Source organism: Molossus molossus, unplaced genomic scaffold (genome assembly GCF_014108415.1).
Source record: "Molossus molossus isolate mMolMol1 unplaced genomic scaffold, mMolMol1.p scaffold_m16_p_1, whole genome shotgun sequence".
Classification (NCBI taxonomy): Eukaryota; Metazoa; Chordata; class Mammalia; order Chiroptera; family Molossidae; genus Molossus; species Molossus molossus.
The window spans coordinates 248,518,240-248,534,565 of NW_023425344.1; the positions used below are offsets into that span (position 1 = coordinate 248,518,240).

The following is a 16,326-nucleotide window of genomic DNA, read 5'->3' on the forward strand; positions in this document are numbered from 1 at the left end:
ATGGCTTGCTGGTGGGATTGCGGCTTCTTCCTCCCATGGGACGGCGTGCGCCCTTTGTGTGGGCTGGGCTTCCTCCTCACTCAGACCCTGCTGCCTGCAACCTTGCTGTCCTCAGCCCTTGGCTGGCTGCTGCTGCTCTGGGTGTCCCCGTCTTTGGGTGGTGGTGGGGGGGTCATGGTACATGGCGATGATGGCCAGCTGGGTCTGGGCCCATAAATGACGTTTCTCTTGTTTTCCGAGAAGGGTGTTCCAGTGCACCCCTAGCTCTAGCATCCTGATTGGGCCCCATCACAGGTATGCCTCCGGAAACGGATGGCAGATGGCTGAGTGCCCACTGTGGGCCAGGCCTGTGAGGCTGCGATGAGTAAATGGACGCGAGACCCTGTGCCTCGTCCCCACAGAGTCCCCACAGGAGCCTGTGAGGGAGTGTTTCCATCCCCATGTCACTAACTCACGCTGAGGCTGAGAGCTGCTGGAGGCCACGCTGCCAGCGAAGACACAGCTGGGCCCCGCTCCAGGCTGTGTGACAGCCTGAGGCTTCGGCTGTTGACACTCGGGAGTGGCGGGCCCTCACCCCATTTGTTTTCCTGCTGTGGACAAACCGTTTGCTCAGGCCGACTCTGGGGGAGCCCACTTGGCTCTCGCCAGGGCAGCTGGCTTGCCACCTGCAGAGGGGACCGCGGGGCCGCTAGGAGGAAGGCGCGCCCAGACGGATCTCGACTGATCATTCTGATTAAGTGACCGGCTGAAGGATGCTTCTCTGGCTATCGACAGCTGCCACTCCAGCAGGAGAAACAGTAGCCCTGACGGTTTTAGAACACTTGGCATAGGAAGGATGAGTGGCATCCAAATTAAAACCCTGGCGAAGAGTGCCAAGGCTCACTGGGCTTCAGAGGGGGGCCGCAGAAGAGGCTCCCCGTTGGCTAATCCTTTAGAGGGGACCACCCCGCTGGGCCTCGAGGAGGGGCCTGGGCTCCTCCATTCTCAGGCTTTTGAGCGCCATGACCTTGTGTTCCCCAGCACATCCCAGAGGGGCTCGGTGAGGCATCCTTCAGGCACCTTGGAGACCAGGAGGCAAGGACCCAGCAAGTGGAGGCTCGACGTGGCCCCTGCGGCAGCGTGTGTATGGAGCTCCTGGTGGCGCAGGCCCATGTGTGTTCCCTCCTTGGGCCCTAGGGGTCGTGCTGCTAGATCCAGACACGAGGCTCCGAGGGGCTCAGTAGCACAGTGAGGTCTAAGCTACCAACTTCTCTCCCTCCCACTGATGCAGGTGGGACCCCCAGGCTCCCCTGCCTTTCCCCGTCCTCTGTGACCCCACTTCTAAGCTCATCCCTCCACTGAAGCCTCTCCCAGCCTCTTGTATACTTCTTGTGCTCAAGGCCACACCCTCTCCAGCCCCAGACGACCATCCCCGTTCCCACAGCCACTCTTGCTCTCTCTCTGAAGAGTCTCAGCCTTGTTTTCCCCTCTCCACACAGCTTCCCGGTGAGAGGCTGACCCTCGGCGTGGACATTAAGTCAGGTGTCCGTGAACTCCAGTAAGACACCCCGCCAGCCCGTGCCTCACGCTTCGGAAGGTGCCCAGAGGTCTCCCCCACCTCCCAGGCGCCCTCCTGTCCTCTTCCAGCTTGTCTCGCGCCAGCCGCCTGGGCCAAGGACAGCTGGTGTTCGGCCCGCGGCAGCGGCGCGTTCGTTACCATGATGCACAGTGCAGACGTGTGTCTCCGTGTGTGCTGTGGTCGGGTTGCAGTCCGGTGCCCTCTTCGGTCCCCCTCCGGCATGCACCCTGAAGCCCAGATGTGGGCACGGCATGCTCGCTTTCCAGGGGGTGAGTTCTGAGTCCCAGGAGAGCAACTTGGGGAACACCTTGTTTAAAAAAGAAATTTGGAAAATTCAGTCTTGTTCAGACCATTAAGTCCAGTGGCTCAACTTGATGTCGGGAAATCACTGCCGCAACCGCTGTTTCTTGTTTCCGTGGCTGTGGCGCCGCAGCTGCTGCCCGTCGGGCCTCTGCACTGTCTTCCCTCCTGTTTCTGACTCCCACAGCGAGGCCCGTTGTCTCGGCCCGACTTCACACGTAGGATCCCAGGGGCTGCGGGGTTGCGGGCTCGTCCAGAGGGAACATTCAGGCCTGCCAGACCCTCCAGGACTCTGCCCCACCTGCCAACATGGCCCCAGTCTCTGATTCAGAGAGTTTGATTTGAAAGTTAGTAATCTCCTTTTCTCGTTAGCTTTGAGTCAGGATGGTTAAATTTACAGCTGGCTGAATACTTCCCAGAGGATGAGTGTAACGATATTGATTTTAGCAAAATGAGTCATATGCTGCCTGGCTGGGAACACAGGCTCCATCACCAGGAGCCGACAGCATCAGCTTTCCCTGTCACCGTCTTCCTAACGTGCTCTTGATCTCTGGATGTGCACAAAGAGCTCAGGAGAAGGAAGGGGCACGGACTGCTCGCGGGTGGGGGCGGCAGGGGGGCGAGAGCTGAGCTCTGGTGCACGGGTCCAGCCTACATCCCAGCACGGCTGGCTCGTGTGGCCCTGGACGAGACTGCACCTCGCTGAGCTTTCGTTTCCCCAGCTGTGCAATGGGGTGATTACACCTGCCACATAGGTTGTGGCGGGACACGTGTAAGCCCCAAGCAGGCCCCGAGGTAACAGGTGCCATCTCCTTGAGGGGAGGGCATGGTCTGCCCTTATCTTTCGTCGGGACCATCGTTGGATTTCATCTGAACCGGGCTGGGAGGAAGAGGTGAAGCCTCACCCGCACGGACCTCGAGCCCCGTATATTGACAGGGTCCCCCAGGGTAGGCTGAGAGGACATGCGGTGTTGCCCCGGCCACGCGGGGGTAGTCACCTCTGGGAACCTCGTTGTTTCCATCTGAGAAAGGAAGAGTGACAGCTCCGAGCAGTGACCTGGCCAGGGTTACCGAATGCCTTCTCATGGTAGCGCTGGTGACGGGAACATTGGCAGTAATCATAGTGCCAAGAGAACAATGTCGAGATTCTGCATTCTGTTTTAAACATGTTTTTGCTGACAATTTATAGTTTATTTGTGTCGTTATTGACTGAAGGAGGAAAGGAAGTGATTTTTTTTTTTTTACTCCAAGACGATCCAAATAGTTCTTATACTAGTTGATTTCATTATAACGAGATCAATAATGTCAGTGTTAATGGATTAAATATTTAAAAACTCAATTTCTTAAAAGCGGCATAGAGTGAACAACATGATTTCCTATAACAAACATGTAAACAAGCGGACAGTCTCAAGGTGAAAGGTCACGTAACAGCTAACCACGGTGCTAGCGTAGCACTGCTGGAGTGGATGTGCGCACAAGCCATGCGGTGTGTGAAAAGACGCAGAGAAGGAACGAATCCGACAAGAAAGGACCTTCGCTTGCAGCGTGGCCGATGTTCGCGATAGTTTCTGATAAATGCTTCCCAGCCTTTGTCCACATCTCTTGAGCAGAACGGAAAGGCCAGCCCACAGCATTGTATTCTCATTGCCTCATGACAAAATCCAACTCACTCACCTCTCAAGGTTTCTGCTGTTCGGAACCTGACTCCCTTGGCCTCGGCTTTTAGTGTAACCAAGGATGAGTGCAGTCACTTTGGGTTTGATTTGTTCAGAGGACAACAGCTCCCCTCTGCCGTCTGCCTGGCCTCCCTCGTGGAGTGCTGTGTGTGCCTGCTGCGGCGGCCCGGCCAGCACTGCGGGTGCGCAGAGGCCTCTCCGCTGGAAGTGACAGAGCTGGGGTGGGACCCGGGTCCATGGGGCGTCCAGCTCCTCCCTGACCACCTCCTGCGCGGAGAACTGCCGAGGAGGGCGCGGGGAGCCTGGCGTCTGAGCCTTGTCTTGCCCGAGGCCTCCCGACCGAGCAGGACCCCCTTCGCCTTTCCCATGAGGTGTGTGGAAGTGCATGTAAAAATGTAAAAACCTTCCAGTGTTGGGTCCTTTAACAAAGGAATACAGTACAGGCCTAGCTGTGATAAGTGGAAGTGGGGGAAAGGTATAAACTCCAGCTTGTCTCCTAACTGGAAAATTTTAGTACTTAAAAGACACAGATTCTCTCCCAATCTCCTCGGGTTGAGGAATAACATATTCAGAAGTACTTTTTTTTTTAAACCACAAATAGTTCAACTATCATCTTTTAGCAACTCAGCTTTCCCTTCCCCTCGCGTCTCTCCCCACTGTTGACAAGACGGTGTCGCTGCACTTTTTGAAGAAGCAGCGAGTTCACTGCCGTTTCTGAAATAAGCATATGTTATGTGCTGTGGTCCAAGAAGGAGGGGTGAATTCTTTTCCAGGCAGATAGGGCCTGTTTTTCCTTTTGGATGTAAGGACTGGCAGCGAATTCCAAACGAGCACGTTGTCGGCAGTAGGCACAGTCGTCTCCGTTAGGAGACTTGGCGCACCGGGGCCTTCCGGGGGGTGGGGGGCTACCGTGGCCTCTGTGAGCCCCTGGTCCGTCCAGGGAGCGTGCCGTGGGTCCTGCCCTAGGCTCCCAGTGGGGTTCCCCAGCCACTTGGCTGGAGCCAGCGTCCTGCGGCCTGTGCTGCAGGTGCGAGGCCCATCCTGGACTCTCTGTGGTGCTGCCCCCAGGCCCAGACGGGTGAGTGGAGACCGAAGGGGAGCGCCCGTCCGCTCCCTCCTCCCTGGGAATGGGACTTGCTAAGTGAGAACTCAGGGTTGCTTCCTGACTACTCCGGAATTCTGATGAGCTCCAGGAAAGGAGGCGAAGGCGAAGCTCGGGGATACCAGGTTCCCAGCGAGGTGCATTCCCAGGGAGGGGTGCTGCTCTGGGACCGAAGATGGCACGCAGCCCCCAGCCCACCCCAAGCCCACTCCTCCCCCTGGCGCCGGTCCAGAAGAGCTCTGTTTTAGAAGGGGTATCACAACAACGTCAGTCCCTGGACATTGGGGACTCTCTTCCCAGCCTTTGTCCACATCGGTCCGACTTGTAGTTCAGAAACGGGCTCAGGCATTGTCCACCTGGCCACAGAGCGCCGTTCTCATTCCAGTTTCCAAGGGCCTTTCCGCGCCCCGCCGGGCTGACGGCTGTGTCTGCCTTGACCGCTCCCTCGGGTCGGACAGCCAGGCTGCCGTTTGCGGCCCCCATCAGCGCTGTGGTGTCGCCGCGGCATGGCCAGCCCTTGACAGCACTGTGACGCCATCTCTGTGTGCTGCGCCTTGTCACAGAATAGTGAAGGGGCGCGTAGAGCTTGAAGAGGGGTGCGTCCTCATTTGTACAAGGTCCAATGCTCCCCGAATTTTCTCTGATGACGAGTGGTGGCCGACGGCAGGCCCCTGGAAGATACTAGGAAAAAGTCAACACACGTGGTCATTTGTTAAGGTACAGGTGAGGCTTGGCGAAGAACGGGAGAAAGTGCTTTCCAAAAAATTGTTTCTATGGAAAGAATGTTACGAAAACAGATGTTTTTAATGGTTTCCCTCATTCTGTAATTTTCGTTGACAAACACAGTGTAAAGGTGCCACCTGTTAAAAATTAATATCTGCGCCCTCAACTTGGGAACAGAGTTTGTCTAATCAGCTTTAAACTACTTTCAGTGAGCATTTCAGTGGGTTTTGAATGGGGTTGTTAAAAATACCAGCCTAGCCCTGGCCGGTTTGGCTCAGCGGTTAGAGCGTTGGCCCGCGGACCAGAGTCCCGGGTTCGGTTCCCACTAAGGGCACGTAGCTCAGTTGTAGTTTGTCCCCCACCAGTTGATGTGTCTCTCTCACACTGATGTTTCTCTGTCTCTCTTCCTCCCTTCCTCCCTCCCTCCCTCCCTCTCTGTCTTAAGATGAATGCAAAAATGTCCTCAGGTGAGGATTAAAAAACAAAACCAAACCAGTGTACCCTGGCAGGGAAATGTGGGAGATGGCTTTCTGAGCTTGAGTTCACGGTGCTCACAGCGTGTGGGGCGGGCGTGGGGAGGCCTCCTTTGCTGCCAAAGGCGAGCTTCTTCCATGGGGGTCCATGTGTCTTTGGGAGGGTCTTTGTGGCTCAGACACACTTTGGTGAATAAACTGAGGCTGTAACCAGGCTACTTTAAAATCACTGAGTCACAAAAAAGTCCCCTATAAGTGAAAAAATTGGAGTCACAGTCAGTCCTGTTGCTCTCACTAAAATATTAGGACTTACTAATGATTTCACAGAAGGTTGTTGATACTCTTGGTAGAGGACACGTTGATATGTTTTAAAATAGTGGTTATTTTCTCCTCGTCTTCATCCTTTAAAGTGTTCAACCTTGGTATTTTTTGTAATGGTCACAGTGTACTGGTACATAGCACATTGTGTAAAGAATGAACAGATGTACACGTGTTGGTTATGTGAGCTTCTGGGTTCTCATTGAGGGGGTGCGCTGTCAGACAAGTCCAGGGACCACGCACCCAGACCAGTGGGCTTTTAAAAATATATATATAACTTTTCTTTATTGATTTTTAGAGAGAGAGAGGGAGAGAGAGATAGAAACATCAATGAGAGAGAACATCAGTTGGCCGCCTCCTGCATGCCCCCCACTGGGGATCAGGCCCACAGCCTGGGCATGTGTCCTGACCAGGAATCAAACAGGTGACTTCTTGGTGTGTGGGCCTATGTTCAACCACTGAGCCACTCCAGCCAGGCGGCCAGTGGGCTTTATAAAGTCTCTGCTGTAACTCCCAAGAGTACCAGCCAGTGGCTCTGGTGTCCTTCCCCGGTGACTTGGTAGAACACTTCACCAGGTGTGTGGGTCCTGAGCGTGAAGCAGGGCAGCCTCCAGGAAGTGCTTTCTCAACTGGACAAGCAGATGCGCTTCTTGGGTTCCTGTAGGAGGAAGTGATGCAGGAGAGCGGGTGTCCTTGGCCCCCAGCTTCTTGTGTCCCCAACTGTCCGCTGCCTCAGCCTACTGTGGGACTTTCCGTGGGCCAGCAGCAGCCAAGGGGGCCCTCGTGGGCTGGGGGAGACCTTGTTGGCATCTCTGCAGGAAGCTGCCTTCACGGTCCTGGTGGGCGTGGTATGCAGCAGGTGCCACGCTTGGTGTGTGAGAGGGACGTGCTGGGCCCTGGGGACAGGCACACAGGCAGCCCTCAGACTCTCAGCTGCAAGAGCGGCTCCTGCAGCCAGCCTGGGATCTCGATGCACGTGGGGTTGAATTGGACACGTGAGAACGAGAGCCAGGGCTCTGCTGAGAGGTGCCGCTGCCTCCAGGGTGGGGAACCGTTCTTCTGGCCAAGGGCCACTTGGATATTTACAACAGTATTCAAGGGCCGTACAAAATTATCCACCTAAAAATTAGCCTGCTCTATTTGGTCAGGCTAATTTCGTGAGGTGTGTGATGCTAACTGGTATTGACTTTGTGGGCCTTATACGGCCTGCAGGCGGGACATTCCCCACCCCTGCTAGACGAAGGAGCGCTGGCTTGGAGCCCAGCATACCAGCTCAGGGCCCCGAGTCTCACAGACCAGACATTTTCCACCCGTATGTCCACATGGGCACACAGACATCTGCACAAGGCACGTAAGTGCTTGACAACAGTCTCATGATGGATGTGTAAGGAGGAAGATGGACTTGAGTTCTGCAGAACAGTGAGACCCCAATGGCCCACCCTACCTGTGCACCGTGGGCTTGGGCAAGTGTGATGTAACACTCTCGTGCATTGGCCAGACTATCACGCCAACCCCACTGCCAGGCTCTGTGCCAAACTCTACGAAACCATTCGTGGGTAATTCTGAGGGTGTGAGTGTAAGATGGCTGATCCTAAAAAGAATCAGGAGTCCCCTGCTTTTCATCAGACCTGCAGACTCCCAGGTACAGACTCCGCCCTGTGGGCCTTACAGCCTGGGGACTGCCTGGGAGCTGCCTGGGGGTTGCCTGGGAGTGCTGGGAGTGCTGGGAGTGCTGGGATCTGCCTGGGAGTGCTGGGAGTGCTGGGAGTGTTGGGAGTGCCTGGGAGTGCTGGGAGTGCTGGGAGTGCTGGGAGTGCTGGGAGTGCTGGGAGTGCTGGGAGCTGCCTGGGAGTGCTGGGAGTGCTGGGAGCTGCCTGGGAGTGCTGGGAGCTGCCTGGGAGTGCTGGGAGTGCTGGGAGTGCTGGGAGTGCTGGGATCTGCCTGGGAGTGCCTGGGAGTGCTGGGAGTGCTGGGAGTGCTGGGAGTGCCTGGGAGTGCTGGGAGTGCTGGGATCTGCCTGGGAGTGCTGGGAGTGCTGGGAGTGCTGGGAGTGCTGGGAGTGCTGGGAGTGCTGGGAGCTGCCTGGGAGTGCTGGGAGTGCTGGGAGTGCTGGGAGTGCTGGGAGTGCTGGGAGTGCTGGGAGCTGCCTGGGAGTGCTGGGAGTGCTGGGAGCTGCCTGGGAGTGCTGGGAGTGCTGGGAGCTGCCTGGGAGTGCTGGGAGTGCTGGGAGTGCTGGGAGCTGCCTGGGAGTGCTGGGAGTGCTGGGAGTGCTGGGAGTGCTGGGAGTGCTGGGAGTGCTGGGAGCTGCCTGGGATCTGCCTGGGAGTGCTGGGAGTGCTGGGAGTGCTGGGAGTGCTGGGATCTGCCTGGGATCTGCCTGGGAGTGCTGGGAGCTGCCTGGGAGTGCTGGGAGTGCTGGGAGCTGCCTGGGATCTGCCTGGGAGTGCTGGGAGTGCTGGGAGTGCTGGGAGTGCTGGGAGCTGCCTGGGATCTGCCTGGGAGTGCTGGGAGCTGCCTGGGAGTGCTGGGAGTGCTGGGAGTGCTGGGAGTGCTGGGAGTGCTGGGATCTGCCTGGGAGTGCTGGGAGTGCTGGGAGTGCTGGGATCTGCCTGGGAGTGCTGGGAGTGCTGGGAGTGCTGGGAAGCTGCCTGGGATCTGCCTGGGAGTGCTAGGAGTGCTGGGAGTGCTGGGGATCTGCCTGGGAGTGCTGGGAGTGCTGGGAGCTGCTGGGAGCTGCCTGGGAGTGCTGGGAGTGCTGGGAGTGCTGGGAGCTGCCTGGGAGCTGCCTGGGAGTGCTGGGAGTGCTGGGAGTGCTGGGATCTGCCTGGGAGTGCTGGGAGTGCTGGGAGTGCTGGGAGCTGCCTGGGATCTGCCTGGGAGTGCTAGGAGTGCTGGGAGTGCTGGGAGTGCTGGGAGCTGCCTGGGATCTGCCTGGGAGTGCTGTTTTTTCAGTTGTGCCGTGGATCACAGTGCTTCATAGGAGCTGGTATGTGTTAGTGTTCACAGAGCACATAGACAGCCGCATTCTCCCACCCAGCAGCTCCTTAGCCCTGTGAGGGGGTTCAGCTGACCAGGTGGAGGCGGCAGAGAGTGAGGCCAGGGTTGCTGAGGCCGGTGTTGTGTTTCCAGAAAGTCTCCACTGGCCACCTGGGTCCCAGGTGGCATCTTTGTCTTATTAAAGATATTTAAATGTCCTCGGGTGAGGATTAAAAAAAAAAAGATATTTATTTTATGATCTGAGTATTTTCTTTCTTCTCTTTTTGTGTTGTAGGAACACAGATATTTAGTGGTCAAAGTAACTTCAGAGTCACTACCTTGAAATTTCATCCGAAAGACCACAGCCTTTTTGTGTGTGGAGGCTTCGGCTCGGAAATCAAAGCCTGGGATGTGAGGTCCAGCAAGGTAGGCCCGACTCCCTCGCTTGGTGCTCCTTGGAGAGCTCGCCTTGGCAACGCCAACGATTGGGGGCAGGTCAGCAGCCCCATCTGGGACGCTCAGATGGAATGATTGCCACTTAAACTTTAATCAGTGTTAAGCATAATTTTTAGATGTTTCGAAAAACAATGTTGAGTTGTTAGACAATTAAAACACTGTAGGCGCGATTCTGCAACGCATAGTGCCAACAGTATTGAGCACTCAGTGTGCTGATGCTTCCTGGTGACGTGAGTGAATCGCTGTGGGTTACTCAGGGGAATTGTGTGTGTGTGTGTGTGTGTGTGTGTCTGTGTGTGAGCAAGCAAGCCAGGGAGGGAGGTGGGAGTGACCAGCATGCAGGGGTGAGTGCTTTTGGCTTGGTGTGTGTGTGTGTGAGCAAGTGAGCCAGCGAGGGAGGTGGGAGTGACCAGCATGCAGGGGTGAGTGCTTTTGGCTTGGTGTGTGTGTGTGTGTGTGTGTGTGTGTGTGTGTGAGAGCAAGCGAGCCAGCGAGGGAGGTGGGAGTGACCAGCATGCAGGGGTGAGTGCTTTTGGCTTGGTGTGTGTGTGTGTGTGTGTGTGTGAGCAAGTGAGCCAGCGAGGGAGGTGGGAGTGACCAGCATGCAGGGGTGAGTGCTTTTGGCTTGGTGTGAGGAAGGCTTCTTGGAGGAGACCGTGTTCCTTTCGGTGCTTCAAGGCTGGTCACCATCTGTCCCACAGGGGAGTGAGCTCCATGCCTGCCCTTCACACAGCCTGCTGCTCCTGTTGCCTTCACCACATTAACATACGGCAACTTCACCCCTTCTGGTCGGTCCAGCCAGAAACATCAGTACTCTCATCAGTACTCCCGTCTCTACTCTTTCTGTCGCCCCCAAACCCAACCCACCAGGAAGTCCAGTCGTAAATCTGGTTTCAACTGCTATTGCCTCCCAGGTATAATTGCAGTGGTCTTCTCTCTGGTGTTTCTTCCCCCTTGGCCCCTTACAGTTTGTTCTCAACGCCTGGAGGTGAGAGTGGTCTGTTTCAGTGTACTTGTCCCTCGTCTGGTCAGGGCCCTTCGGCTCCGGTCTCCCTCACAGTGAAAACCTGTGTCCCTGCAGTGGCCCATGAGGCCTGCACATCTTTCTCACCCCCACTGGCTTCCTTGACTCTCCTAGAACACACCAACACATGCCTGCTTCCGGGCCCTGGCCGCTGCTGCTTCCTGGAATGCTGCTCTCCCAGTACTCCACTAGAGGCTCGTGCCCCCTGCTTCCGGGTTCTGCTCAGGTGCCAGCTCTCCAGGGAGGCCATCCTGAACCCTGTGCCAGCCGCCCCTTGGCATGCAGTAGTCTCCTTTGCCAAGTCACTTCTTCCCATAGCACTTACTACTTGGCATCCTGTGGATTTGACGTGTTCATTTATTTGCCTGTCTCCCTCCACGTGAACATAAGATCCTCCAGGGCAGGGATGTTTGTCTGTTTGGTTTGTTGCTGACTTCTAGCTTCTAGAACAGTGCCTGGCATGTAGCAGGCACTCAGCAAATCTTGGTTGACTGAATGAGTGAATGAGGGAGGGGAAGGCAGTCATGCCGAGTACACAATACAGGAGGCCATAGTAGGAAATGTGGGCAGGGACCAGTGCCGGCCCACCTTGGCTGGGCATGGCTCCCGGCAGTGGGACAGGCGCAGGCAGAGGGTCTGTCAGTGCCCTGAGTCTTGGTTTGGATTAGTAGAGGGTAGCCATGGCACGCTTGTGAGGAGGGGGTGCCGGGATTAGGGCTGAGGAGGGGTTCATGGAGGGGTAGTGAGGAAAAGCCACAGCCTGACTGTCTCTGGGGGCTCAGTGAGGTCAGGAAGGCGTATTTTCAAGATGTGCGAAGCACTGCTCCGGTCTGAAGAAGGCACATAGCCACTCACATTGAGCTTGACTTTGAAAGAAGAAGGTGCAGAATGTCAGAGAGTGTCCTCCTTTCGGGAGTCAGATTCCCAGCCTGAAGGGCTCCAGCCTGCTGGGTCTGTACCAACAGGTGCAGCCCCCAAGCAGGCCTGCGAGGAGCAGAGGTCGGCCCAGCGTGGCTGGCGGAGGGAGGGGAGACAGCACTTCCAAGGTCAGGTCTGAAAGATCAGCTGGTGCCTCAGACCAGCCTCCGCAGGAAGCGCTTCCCAGCTGGCAGGGGCTGCCAGTGCTCCAAGGAGAACCTGAAAACACTCGGTCTCTCTCTGCGGTCTCTCTCCGGGGATGGAACCCTCATCCGCAGACATGTTGCTCAGGGCACTCTACAAGCAAGCGGGAGAGCTAGAGCACAGACAGACGCGCTCCTGCGGAACACGAGCTCGTGCAGGCCCACTGTGCCCCTGAGCCATTCCCCTAAAGACTGGTGCGCCCAGCCCGCCACTGAGACTGGTCTGCAGCCCTCGCCGCCAGGCCACCGAGTGGTGGGGACAGCCGCTATGGTCTCCGGCTGTTCTTCCACAGACTCCCACACGGGATGAAATAAGGTTGATGGAAAAGATTTTCTAAAAAATAAAACAAAATCACACTTTATTTTTTTCACAAAGAAACTTTTTTTACAAAAATATTTGGAAAAGAGAGAAAGGTTACCCATAAAGAATGGACACAGAGGAATGTTAGAAAAACACTACAATGCTTATATTTGGGATATAAATACATAACTGAAAGAAAACACGGGAACGTGCTGTGTGAGTCAGAATCTCCAGTCATGTGACCCTCTGGTCCCCCAGCCCCTGCTGAGGGCCGGGTTCCTTAAAGGTGCCCTTCCCGCTTTTAGCCTTAAAGACCGAACAGGTCAGAAATTACTCAATAAGGATGCCATCTGATCAAAGAGTTTGTTAAGAGTACTGGATTTTCTCCAGGGCCGGTGCCACCTGATGCACCCTGGAAATGTGGGGGAGAAGCAGTCCCCAGCAGAGTCACTGTGAGTTGTCCAGGCTTCAAGCCTCCTAAGCCAGCAGTGTGGGGAGAGGGCTCCGTGCAGTGCTGGCTTCACCCCCCACCAGCAATCTGCCTGCCTCTCCCCACTGCCAGGTCACAGAGCCAGTCCATGGGCAGCAGCCAGGCTTAGAGACAGCTCTTTCCTGCTTCAGTTGTTTCTTCTGACAGAGGCTGTGAGCACCTCCTGTGGACCCGGCAGGAGGACTAGGCAGGAGAACCCGGAAGACGCGCAGGCTCCCTGCCCAGGTGGGCGGCTCCCTGCGGGGCCGCTGGGCGCTGTCCCCGGTGCTGAACGCCTCGGCCCTCCCTGGCGAGCATAGGAGGGCCACCGGGCTCCTCTGCTCCTGCTGGGGACGCTGCAAAACTGTCACAGGTAGAAGCAGGCGGGACACAGACCTCAGCTTAAAATCAAGACCTGCTTTCCCCTTTTAAATACAACAAAAAGACCCGTTTTGTTTTAAAAAATACTATGCGATTATATGAAAAAAAAAAAAAGATGGAAATGAGGGAAGGGGTGATGGAGCCAGCCAAAGGTAAACTTTTTAGTAACGTTTGATCTTTTCCTTTCCTTGTTTTTTCCCCGTGTGTGGGTTTTTGAAAAAACATTGTTTGGTCTTATTTTTAATATGTAATTTTGCTTTTCTCAGAGCATTGTAAGGGTTTTCCTTGTTATTGCAAATTCCTGTAGAATTTTCGAGACATCGCTTTGAAGCAGCTTGCTTGGCTGACTGGCTCCTGGCCGTGTCCTGGGCACTCAGAGCAGTGTCTGACTCAGCCAGGCCCCCGATGAATATGCATCGCATGAGTCAGTTCCAAGTGGTTTAGCTGATTGAACAGTTTCCCTAGGTTGGACGTTTAGGATACCCTTTTCTTCTTTTTTGCCATTTAAAAGTAATAGATGTGAGGGTAGAGGTCAGGGGTCAGTAAACAGCAGCCTGGGGCTAAATCTAGCCTACTGCCTGTTGTTATAAATAAAGTTTTATTGGAACACAGTCCCACTCATTCATTTATGTATCTATTGCCCATGGCTGCTTTTACACTACAGTGGTGGAATTGAGTAGTTGCAACACAGACCACATGGTCTGCAAAGCCAGAAATACTTATGACCTGGCTGACCCCTGCTATGACACCTGTCACCCTGTTGATTGTTGGGACTCATTGCCCTGATCTGGATGACAAGGTGGGTGCCCCCGTACCTCCCCCTGTTATGAGCACCCTTGTAGAAGCCATGTGCTCAGAGATGTCTGGTCCAGAGACCTGTTCTCCAGTCACGGTGTCTGAGGCGGTTCTCTCATTATAACCTCCAGGCAACCATCCAGTCTACGTTATCACACATTCCTCTGTAAGACACGCATTTGTGTTTATGGTGTTTTCCATATTGGGGGTTTATTTCCTTGAGCTTGGGTCCCAGAACTCAACTGCTGTGTCAAAGCGAGCCAACACTTTGAAGGTAAGGGGTAGGGTTTTGGCCAGAGTGGAGGTGTCCTGGGAGGGTGCGCCCACCTCTGGAGCATGACTGCAGGGTGAGGTCTCAGAGAACTGAGTATGAGGAGTAGCTGGAACACATAACCTTTAAGCTACTTTCCAGTCCTACAATTTTATGATTCCTTAAGCTGAGCCAAATGATGGGTGTTGGCATTCTGGACTCCTCTGGTCCAGCCCGGTTCATTACAGCAGATGGGCTGCTTGGCTCCCCTGTCTCCCCTTCTTGGCCGTCTCGCTCCGCCTCGTCCCATCCCTCATTACTGCCAAGAGCCTGGGCTCCCCCTCCAGCAGGTCGGCAGGACGTGCTCACCCAGAGCTGGCTCAGTGCTGCCCACATGCAAGTTTCTGACTTTTCTCCCTTGAACATGGGTGTGGGCTGGAACCCATAATGTCTGTGGCCTGACCTCCATGTCACTGTGGGGTCCCTCTCTCCAGCAGCCCCTGCAAGGCTCTGGTGCTACAGGAGGACTGGGCTCACCTTCTCCCCCTACCACTTGCTCAGCTGGGTGATTTTAGGCAAATCCCTTAGGCTAAAGCCTGGGTCAGCCGTCCCCATGCTATAGTAGAGAGGTGGGTGAGGCCATCTCTAAAGCAGGGCTTTGCAGACTCACCTGTGTACAGGAGCGTCCCTGGGGCTCTTGTTAGGACACATTCTGTTTCAGCAGGTCTTGAGTAGGAACGGTATCTTAGCTCGGGCCACTATAACCGAATTCTGAAGACTCGAGAGGGGCGGGGAGGCTTAAGAACAAACATTCCTCACAGCTCTGGAGGCCAAAAGTGCAAGATCAAGGTGGCAGCATGGTCAGGTGAGGGCTCTCTTCCTGGCTTGTGGACGGCCACCTTCTTGCTGTGTCCTCACGTGGCGGGGAGAGCGAGCTCGGTCTCTTCATTCCCTTACAAGGGCCTCCACCCTTGTGACCTCATCTAAAACTAATCCCCACTGGGGTTAGGGTTTCAACTGGATTTGAAGGGGACACAATCATCCAGTCCTGCATATCTGACAAGCTCCAGGAGATGCAGTGGTGGACAGTCCATGGACCACACTTAAAATCCAGGGTTAAGAGGGCCTCTGAACGTAGAGGTCCCTGCTTCTCTTCCGTGAGTGCCCTCGACCTTTGTCCTTGGCTGGCCTTAGTGGCTGCTCCTGAATATCTTACTTGACCATGAGCTCCTTCACCCAGTAGGTGCTGAGTCAATTTGTGTCTGTGCCCAGCATCTCCCACAGGGCCTGGACCAGAGCAGGTGCTCGGGGGGTAATCTCGTGTGAATTGAGGGGGATAGATGCCCCCCCCCCCCAGAGATGAAGCCTTGTAGGAGCACTCCCTGCCCTGGGCCCCCTGGGATCTAGGGCTAGCTGCAATCCAGCTGCAGCTGGCCATTCCAGAAGTGTGGGCAGAGGCAGAGGAGTTGGGAGACCCTGCAGCAGGCGAGGCATGGTCCAGCGGCCTTGGTTCTGCAGTTCACGGCCAGGCCTGATTGTCGTGCTCCCAGTGTTTTTAGATGACGAAGCTTCTAGCCTCATGCATTTCCAGCCGCACAGGTCCCAGGCTTTGTGCCAGCCTGGAGCTTCAGGGACACAGAAGTGTAAGGCATGGGCCCAGCTCTCCAGGGCCCCAGCACTGTGGGAAATGCTCGAGGCAGCAACTTCAAAGTTCACTCTAAGATGGCTGTGGAGTTTGAGCCAAGTTAGGATAGGAAATAACAGAAAACGTCCCCCTTGTATCATGAACCAAATGTGCAGAAAAATGACAGAAGCTCAAAAACCACCCTTTTTGCAAGACTAAGCTGTGGAACCCCAGCCTCAGCAAACACTTTGCAGGTGGGCAGGGCCGAGCCCTGGAAACTGGAGCAGCTCTGGAAAATCTAGGGCACGTGGCTCCGGGCTGAGAGCTCGGCCTCTGCCCCAGTTCCTCCTCCCTGTGCACACAGCTCCACTGCTCCCAGGAAGAGTGGCAGGTGCACGTGGGCCCCGGTGGGCCTCTGGAACGCAGCCCCGTCGCTCTGGGAGGAATTCTCAGGAGAACCTCGGCCCTGACGGGCCAGCTCACTTTTCATCCCATGCTGGTTTGACACGACTCATCCATATTTCATGCTTGTTCAACATCCTTCCCTCCCTTCTTCCTTTCCATCTTGACTTCCGGATCTTGAGTTAGTTTCTTGACCTCCTCTTTGACCCCTGTAGGTGTGTGTCCGAACGCGCAGGAGACAGTGGGGGAGGCCGCTGGCTGGCCCTCATCTCGGCTCCTTGTCACAGCCCCTCACGTTGGTTTCCCAGCAGAATGTGAACTCCCTGAGGTCAGGGATCTGCCTCACTTCCTGCTGTATCTCTAGCGCCTCCCGAGGG

General features: G+C 55.5%; 1 protein-coding gene across 6 annotated transcripts in view; it reads left to right on the plus strand.

Moving 5' to 3' along the window:
- WDR25 (WD repeat domain 25) overlaps positions 1-16,326 on the plus strand; it is a 136,778-nt gene that overhangs the window by 82,062 nt on the left and 38,390 nt on the right. For all 6 annotated transcript variants that reach the window (XM_036253940.1, XM_036253951.1, XM_036253961.1 and 3 more), the window contains exon 4: positions 9,422-9,552. In XM_036253940.1, coding sequence (XP_036109833.1) covers positions 9,422-9,552 — 131 coding nt within the window. The remainder of the gene's footprint in view (positions 1-9,421; positions 9,553-16,326) is intronic.